This window comes from Pezoporus occidentalis, unplaced genomic scaffold (assembly GCF_034315485.1).
Source record: "Pezoporus occidentalis ecotype Australia unplaced genomic scaffold, CSIRO_AGI_Poc_V1 ctg563, whole genome shotgun sequence".
NCBI classification, from domain to species: Eukaryota; Metazoa; Chordata; class Aves; order Psittaciformes; family Psittacidae; genus Pezoporus; species Pezoporus occidentalis.
In genome coordinates this window covers 1-8503 of record NW_026915903.1, presented here as the reverse complement: position 1 = coordinate 8503, position 8503 = coordinate 1, and the positions used below count along the sequence as shown (strand labels likewise).

The 8503-nt window shown below is 54.6% G+C and overlaps 3 protein-coding genes across 3 annotated transcripts; 1 reads left to right on the top strand and 2 right to left on the bottom strand.

Annotated features, from left to right (window-relative positions):
* The first annotated feature begins 463 nt into the window (after window positions 1-463).
* LOC134173900 (neuron-specific calcium-binding protein hippocalcin) lies at window positions 464-1604 on the top strand. Its single transcript, XM_062638377.1, has 3 exons — window positions 464-858; window positions 1134-1239; window positions 1482-1604. Exons 1-3 carry the CDS (start codon window positions 481-483, stop codon window positions 1577-1579), a joined length of 582 nt encoding a protein of 193 aa, XP_062494361.1. The 5' UTR covers window positions 464-480; the 3' UTR covers window positions 1580-1604.
* A 394-nt stretch (window positions 1605-1998) lies between these two features.
* On the bottom strand, window positions 1999-4591 carry LOC134173899 (transmembrane protein 54-like). The gene is given in 6 exon segments (XM_062638376.1): window positions 1999-2394; window positions 2504-2554; window positions 2556-2641; window positions 2880-3050; window positions 3612-3674; window positions 3768-4591. Coding segments are annotated over 5 exon segments (408 nt in total). The 5' UTR covers window positions 3621-3674; window positions 3768-4591; the 3' UTR covers window positions 1999-2303.
* A 2045-nt stretch (window positions 4592-6636) lies between these two features.
* On the bottom strand, window positions 6637-8454 carry LOC134173901 (lysine-specific histone demethylase 1A-like; the record flags this gene model as incomplete). Its single annotated transcript, XM_062638379.1, has 2 exons — window positions 6637-7549; window positions 8233-8454. Coding segments are annotated over 2 exons (408 nt in total), but the record flags the coding sequence as incomplete, so codon positions are not given.
* Window positions 8455-8503: the final 49 nt, after the last annotated feature.

Below are 8503 nucleotides of genomic sequence, written 5' to 3'. Positions count from 1 at the left end.
GAGCTCCCCAGGGGTGACCCCAATGGGATGGGGTGCACCGGGTCCCCGGGGGTGTGGGGGGAGCCCCGAGCAGAGCCCTGCAGCCCCCAGCCCTGCCTGGGGCTCCGGTGCCCACCGGAGGCATCAAATATTAACGGAGGCAGTGGAGGAGCTGAAAATAACCCTCCCTCCAAGGGAGCTGACCCAGATCCGGCCAGCCCCAAAGCCGGGCTGGCCTCAGAGCCCAAACCAGCGCCGAATCCGGCCCCCTCCCCTCCTGCTGGGGGCTCTCTATCACCTGTGTACGGTGCTGATGGGCTATAGGGGCTTATTACGCAAACACAAAGGGGTTGGCGCTGGGTGGTCCCTGGGGCTGGCCCTGAGGGCTCAGAGGGGATGGAAGGGGCCCCATCGGTGTCTGGGGGCTACCAGGGAGCTCTGCCCCATCCCTCTCCCCTCCTGTAGCACAGAGGGACCCCCCCCAGCACCGGGCCCAGCACAATGGGGAAGCAGAACAGCAAACTGCGTCCTGAGATGCTGCAGGACCTGCGGGAAAACACCGAGTTCTCGGACCTGGAGCTGCAGGGCTGGTACAAGGGGTTCCTGAAGGATTGTCCCTCCGGGATCCTCAACGTGGAAGAGTTCAAGAAGATCTACGCCAACTTCTTCCCCTACGGCGACGCCTCCAAGTTCGCCGAGCACGTCTTCCGCACCTTCGACACCAACGGCGACGGCACCATCGACTTCCGAGAGTTCATCATCGCGCTGAGCGTCACCTCCCGCGGGAAGCTGGAGCAGAAGCTCATGTGGGCCTTCAGCATGTACGACCTGGACGGCAACGGCTACATCAGCCGGGAGGAGATGCTGGAGATCGTGCAGGTACCGAGCCCCTGAGCCCCCTCGCTGCGGCCATCCCCTCGCAGGGTGCAAGCTGGGGACGTCCCCTGTGTGCCAGCCCTGGGGTGGGACGTGGCTTTGGTGGCGGTGCTTGAGCCCATCCCAACCAAAGCTCCCCACGGGGGGACACGGGGAGGGTGTTGAACGCCAGCCCCGTTCCCAGCACAGCGAAGCCCAAAGCTTGGCCCCCTTTCCTGGATGGGTGACAGCAAACACCTCGCTCCCCCCCATCCCTCCTCCCCACGTCCCGCTCGCAGGCCATCTACAAAATGGTCTCGTCCGTGATGACCATGCCCGAAGATGAATCCACTCCAGAGAAAAGAACGGAAAAGATCTTCCGCCAGATGGATACCAACAACGACGGTAAATGAGGGCTGGAGGGATTAAGGGAAAGGTCTCGCTGCTAAAGCCGGGGGTCTTAGACCGAGCTGCACGCACGCTGATTAAATGGCTCACTGGGGTGTGTGGGGGGGGGAGCCCCGGCAGCCGGAGGGGCTCAGCAGACCCCAGGGTGCTCATCCCGGGTGCTGGGAGGGCTCCAATGCCGGTTGTGCCCCCGGGCTGCGGTGATGGGCGCCGGGCTGAGCCTTGTCCCCGCCCCACAGGAAAGCTTTCTCTGGAGGAGTTCATCAAAGGTGCCAAGAGCGACCCGTCCATCGTGCGCCTGCTGCAGTGCGACCCCAGCGGCGCCGCGCAGTTCTGAGCCCCACGGAAACCCCCCCACAGCCCCACACCGCCCCCCAACCTGCAGCTGGTCACTGCCACGGGCCCCTGCCCGGCCCCTGTGGTCTCCCCCCACTTCCATGCCCCATAGGGAGAGAGCTGGAGCCTGGCCGAGGCTGCAGCAAGGGGGGGACCAAGGGGGATGGTCCCCATGGCCAAGCGGCTCCCACACTGGGTCAGCGTGGGGAAGGATGGAGCAGGGTCTGCCCTAGGCAAGGAAGGTCCCCCCAGCACTGGGGACATGAACCCAGATTCATGGTGAAGCCACCGCTGCATCCCTGGCACGAGGACAAAGACACAGGGACTTGGAGACCCCCAGCACTCCCCATGCATGCAGACATGGCCATGGGGCTGAGCCAGCCCCTTCCCCACAGCCAGCACACGGGCAGGGGCCACGGGGATGGGGACACACTCATTGTCTTTTAATACCTACAGAATAAAGTTTGTGTCAGTGCAGTCAGTGGTGGGAAAGAGGCATCAATGGGGAATGGGTATCCCTGAAGCATCTGGATCCAGCCCAGTTGCCTGCTTCAGTGCAGCCCCAGGTGAGCCGAGGCCATGGGGATGGGCTCATGGGTCTTGGCTGGTGGCATCTAAAGGACACATCCACCCAGGAGCTGGGTTGAGGAACAGTGGGGTCCTGCTGTGGGGCTGTGAAGGCACTGGGGCAGGGCAAGGCTGCCAGGGCACAGCCATGGGGTTGCTCAGAGCCAGGCAGCACCCACACTGTGCAGCCTCAGCAAGCCCAGGCACTACATGGGGTCAGGGCTCTGCCCAGGGGCTGCCTGCAGGGAGCCCAACAAAGCAGAGAGGATGAGAATGAGTGCGAGCTCTATCCCAGAGCCCCTGAGCCCAGCCGGGTCCATGCAAGCCCTGCTCAGGGCTGAGCCCAGGACCAGCAGTCACCTCCCTCCGGTGCATCCCGTGGCAGCAGTGGCAGAGGAGGAAGAGGTAAGAGGGTGAGCAGGAGGCAGCGGATGCTGAAGACAATCTCCATGGAGCTGAGCAGGAGGGAGAAGGCCCAGAGGGACAGCGTGGAGCTCTGTGGGGACAAGCAAAGAAGTGGTAAATGCCCCATCCCTGGCAGTGTTCAAGGCCAGGCTGCACACGGGGGCTTGGAGCAAGCTGCTCCAGTGGAAGGTGTCCCTGCCCTTGGAACTGGATGAGCTTTAAGGTCCCTTCCAACCCAACCCAGGCTGGGGTTCTGTGACACAGGGCATCAATTCCCCACCCGTCCTCCCCATCCCCAATGCAAACCCCCCCTGTGGACTCCCACAGACACGGGTGGGATCGAAGGGGCACTCACGGGAGACCAGGGTGAAGGTGACATCGGCGTCAGTGCAGGGGGACAGCAGCACCCGGCTGCGGCTGCTCAGGACCAGCACAATGATGGATGGGCAGGGCGGGCAGGGCAGGCAGCTGGTGGTGCTCAGGGTGAAAACCACCCCCTTCTGCAGGAGGGGAGGGAAGCGGCAGCGCAGGGAGGAACCTTTCAGACCTCTGCCTCTGCAGTGGGTTCCAAAGGCCTTTGAGCAATAAAGGCACTGAGCAGACAGGAGGTGAGCAGCATGAAGGCAGGGGTGGTTTTCAGGGTTACTTGAGAACTCCCTCAGCTTGTGAAGTGTAGGACCAGATGGAGAAGAGACCTTCCTCAAATAAACTTGTGCTGCTGTTTATCCTGCTTATTCCTTAAAACCATCTGTCCGAGATACAAATAAAAGACTGAACCCTGGGCACAGATTGATCAAGTAACAATTGGAGTCACAAATCAAACACCAGGTTCGAGTTACCTGGTGACCACCACTGAAAACCTGCACTGAATTCACAGACGAAAAGCATTTCTTTTAATAGGAATACCCAAGGTCTCTTACCAGCAAGAAGAGCAATCCTGCTTCCCAAATCCCTGTCTCAGAGATACTGGAGCTCAGGGCTGTGGCATCAGTTCTACTATATTGCCCTGATACAGGACATGTAATGGTAATCCCCTGTAATGGCAGAGGGTGTTAAGTTACCTGGCACATCACCACAGCACTGTGAGCATCAGTCAAACGTCAGCAAAGGGCTCCCTGCTGTACCTGTATGAACTAAAGACAGCAGCCCTTTATAAAGAGAAGGCAGCACCTAGGTGTGCACAGATTCATCACCGATATGAAGCTATTACTGGTTACCCAAAGGTTCAGGTCAGGGAGCCCACACACTGAAGGAATCTGGCAATTTGCAAAGTGATCCTGCCACCGAATGCAGCATTTTCCACAGCTCCTGTCTGCTCCTGCAGGCAATTGTCTTAAATGAACTCGTGTTCCCTACGGACACAGCCTAAAGGAAAGATAAGCCCAGAAGCAGCGAGAGGCAGCACAGAGCAACACAAAACCCATGAAGCCTCCTGGGAAAGGGAAAGGTAACACAGAATCAGTGCTTTTTCCATGCGAGGCATCTTTGTACCTGCTGGGCAGAGAACTCGGACACAAATCCTGCTTCCTGAAGTTGGATTCTTCCATCTCCTGGCAAGTTTTCTGCTGTCATTTCAGTTGTACTTTACTGATTTACCTTGGCTCAGCTATGAGAAGTGAACTGAGGAGTATAAGAGAAGATACTGTGTGTTTCAAGCTACAGTCCAGAATCGTAGGCTGGATAGCACAGGATTGTCTGAAACTCACCGAGTTTGTTTTATTTCCAGTCCACACATACATACAGTGGATACAATAAAATGTAATAACAAAAGAGCCTGAAGAATCACATCCAGGTACAATCTCATGAAAGATTAAGAGGCTATGAACGAAGATGCAATGTGAATTAGGATCCTGAGGGTAACTCCTCCAGTTTCTATACTGGGCATGACAGGCTATGGTATGGAATATCCCTTTGGCTAGTGAGGGTGCCCTGTCTCTGCTTCCTCCCGACTTCTTGTGCACCTCCTCATTGGCAGAGCATGGGACTCAAAAGTCCTTGATCGGGGTGAAAGCCACCGAACAACTAAAGCATTGGTGTGTTATCAGCGTTGTTCTCAGAGTAAAGGCAGCGCTGCACCTGATCCTAGGAAGAGAACTGACTCTGCTGCAGCTGAAACCAGGGCAAAGGCAGAGAGACAAGCACAGCGGCAGGGCGCAGGATGCCGGGGCAGGAGCCTCCGAGGCGCCTGAGGTTCATTACGGGAGAATGAAGCGCACCGGGGGCTCCTGATCGGGCTCGTGGCCGCAGACCTCACCCCTGCAGCACTGGGCGGCGGCCACGAGCACCCTGGGCCTGAACGTGCCCCGGGAGGCAGCAGCGAGCGCACGGCCCCGGCCCGCAGGGACAACGGGAGCGCCCCGGTTCCTGCGCGGAGGCACGGGCTGCAGTACCCAGCTCTGGCCACAGGACGGCAGCAGCGAGCGGCGCCCGGAGCCACCAGCGCAGTACCGAGGTTCGGCCACAGCATCCTAGGATCAACGAGGTTGGAAAAGGCATTTAAGATCATTAAATTCAACCATTACCCCAGCATTGCCGAGGCCACCACTAACCCATGGCATTGAGGGCATCAAATACACGGTTTGTGAACACTTCCAGGCACGGTGATTCCACCACTGCCTTGGCAGCCTGGCCCAATGCCTGGGGAGCCTCTCCAAGGGTTAATGCCCTTCCACGTACAGAAGCAGCCTCCATTCTTCATGGGCAGAGCAGTGGTACAGACACTTCAATGAAATATTATTGAGGACAAAGAATTCTGATGAATATTTGACAGTTTAAGCAAAAGCATCAAGTCCAGAAGGAAACAGGGAGGAATGATCACAGTTTGACACCCTGCTACATCCCCGGTCCCAGATGCTGGTTGGGGTCACACTTTATAGTGGAGTCTGAGGAAGTGGATCTTAGCCAGGAGATGCTGCAAGCCCCTGCTCCCACAGCTGAAGAGCTACGACAGAAAGACGGTGCTGGGCATCTTCTGCACATGGTGAGTTCCGCAATGGTGTCACCTGCATTGCTCTCACTCCTCGCTTTCCCACCTAAAACTCCATCTGTGTACTCTATGATCTCAGGTGTATTATTCAGATGTCTTTTTGCAAAGGAAAAGCAGGACAGTCCGGTCACGAGGTGAAAGATGAGCTCCCCTCAGTCAAACCAATGGTGAGTGCATTGTTAAAGGCCTGTCACATCTCTCACTCTGGAACAGCACTTCCCTGGGTAGGGCTGCTCTGCTGACAGGCTTTTACCTGAACCTAAAGGGAGGCTTGCATCTCAAATGACTCCCCATTTACTCTTACTCACCCTCTAAAACACCCCTCCTCCATGCCCTGATGGACTCCTAATTCCTGCCCCACTTCAGTGACAGTTTCCTGACCAACCATCACAAAGTCTGTCTTGTAGAGAAAGCAAGGATCAGTCGTGTTGCTGAGGACTGCCCCTTCCAATAAAGGGCTTGAGTAGTAACATTTGCCAAGTTAGAGAATAGGAGGACGGTCACACTCATCTAGGCAGAAGCTCAGGTTCAAAGCTTGTCACCCAGGGCACCAAATCCAGCCACTTCAAATGGGTTTAGTCCTTGACACTTCATGTCTGTGCCCCTTCACAGACTATTGCCCACCACATCAGAGTCCTCCCCTCTCTCAGAGCTTGTCAGAAGATGCTAGAAGATGGAGAGTCTGTGGTCAAAGACAGTACAGCTACAAACAACCAGGGGCTGCAGTCAGGTTTGTGGGTATCTTTCTCAGGAAGAAGTGTGGGTAGTATAATTCTAGAGGAATGAGCATGGAACAAAAGGAAGTACTGGTCCTCGGGCAGAACAGAAGGTACAAGGGCAGACTGCACATGTACAGACAGAGGGTCACAGAGTGAGAACAGAAAAAGTGTGAGCAGAGACCATGCTTAGACAAAAGAGAAACAAACTGCAGAAAGAGGAAGGTGAGAAGAGCTGGATATTTGGAAAAGCAGCAAAAGCAAAGTGATTTCCAGAAGCACAACAATGGCAGCTGCAGCATCACCTCAGCAACCCAGCAGAAATGAAGGCAAGAGGTGCACAGAGTGTGCCTCCATGCAGCATACAGATGCCAAGAGATCAGATCCTTCAGCTAGCTTCCTGCCTGGGCAACTCTTATTTCTACAGAAACAAATACAAGTCATTTTTAAACTTACAAATACCCAATTCTGATGTTTTCTTTTGCTGAAGGTATTTAATAACCCGGTATGCTTAGCACACTCTTAGTAATACCAGCTTGTTTTCTAGAACAGGATGCATATAGAGTAGCAGCCAATGGACATTTTGGAGGGGGGAAAACAGTTGCATCAAATTCTCAAATGCCAGGTAAGAATAGAATTGGTCAATAAATATTGTTCTTCAAAACAAAACAGTAAAAAAAGCACCCACAGAATTATTAATAATAATAATTCTACACTAAGCTCCTAGGTGTAGGTACCAGCTGCCCTTGTGCAGTTACCAAATTGTAAATGCACGTACAGGTAGAAAACAAAACTCAACAAAAAACCCCAAACAAACGCACCTAAAAAATCCTCCAGCTACAAGCTTGACTTTCAGAAAGTATTTACAGAGCCAACGAAGCCCCTGACCTGGTAGCACAGAACTGTGTGCACCGACAGTGCAAAGAGCACCAAGAGATTCTGCCGAGCCAAAGTCCTTGTAAGGCCATGCTAATGGAAGTGTTTCACACAGCTCCTGGCTGAGCTGTTGCCGCAGGCACTGCTGCAGACCGCGGGAGCATCTTCATCCCAAAGAGTCCCCAGCAGCAGCACTGGGGTCTTGTCCCTCCTCTTCCGACACCTTCCACTTCCCTTACATGCCGGCAGCTTGCTGGGGGGGGACGCCCGGCGTAGGCTGGCGAGGCAAAGTGTACATGGCCCCGAGAAACTGGTCTGCGATGCGGCCGGCTTCCCTCAGCCCGCTCAGCAGAGCCCCGTGAACGGTGGCGGGGTAGTTGCGAATTGTGTGCTCCCCCGCAAAAAACAGGCGAGGAATCGGCTGGGGAAGCAGAGAACAAACACCGCTGTTAGGGCCTGCTCATGCTCCCCCAGAGCCTGCAGCAAACACACCTGAAGAAAACGTTAGAAGTCCTCTAGATAAAATAAAGGAGAAAAACTTCACCTCTTACAGGCTGCGGAGAAGAATTTTATCCACAGCTACATTTATTAGTGACTTACAGCACTAGAAAAGACCCTAAATAAAGCCAGAGCTGCACTCTGCTGGTGCTGTCAGAATGGCTACTGCTCTCAAAACCTCATCCTTTCAAAGTGAACTGGACACGACTTAATGCCTCGTTGGGTTCACTCCCACTCTGGGAGACACCTTTTGGTTCCTGTTCTTCTCACTCGGGCCTTCACGCTTTCAAATCACTACAACTCACTTAAATATGGGCATGGGACAACTTAAACACGGCGTATGAACACAATAAATGCATGGCATTGTAATACTCTGTTCAGATATTGCCAAATTGACTTGGAGTAAAACAATCCTTTTTCTAGTAAAGAAATTACACCAAACCTGGGCAGGCAGAAATCACGGGTGGAAAACGGAATCATTGTACAGGTTCTAATCATCATCAAAAGGCGCAGGTAACCTAAACCTGTGCTTCGAGAGGGGTGTGAATCACGTGGAAAAATCCCCCTGGTTGAGGTCTTACTGAGGAGAACAGAGACGTCTCTCACCTGCGGAGCACCCGGAATGGCTGGTCCTGGAGTAATCGGCTGAGCCATCAAATCATAGTCATTGCCAGAGGACCCGGCTGCGACATAGGAGTAGGAGCCCCGGGCCCACGGGTCAGCGCGCCAGCGGGACACCACCGTTTCCTTAGGCTGAGACAAGACAGAAACCTCAGTTGCTGCCACAGGGCAAGGCCTAAGGATCTTGCAAAACACAAACCACACAAACTGCAAGAATAAAGGACACCAAGCCCTCAGGCTAACATTAATGGTGGCT

What these genes read in the sequence shown, in the direction of transcription:
- LOC134173900 (XM_062638377.1), top strand. Translation starts at nt 481, where the DNA reads ATGGGGAAGCAGAACAGCAAACTGCGTCCTGAGATGCTGCAGGACCTG. An exon ending in AGATGCTGGAGATCGTGCAG is followed by an intron (nt 859 to 1,133) that starts GTACCGAGCCCC and finishes TCCCGCTCGCAG; the next exon opens with GCCATCTACAAAATGGTCTC. An exon ending in GATGGATACCAACAACGACG is followed by an intron (nt 1,240 to 1,481) that starts GTAAATGAGGGC and finishes CCCGCCCCACAG; the next exon opens with GAAAGCTTTCTCTGGAGGAG.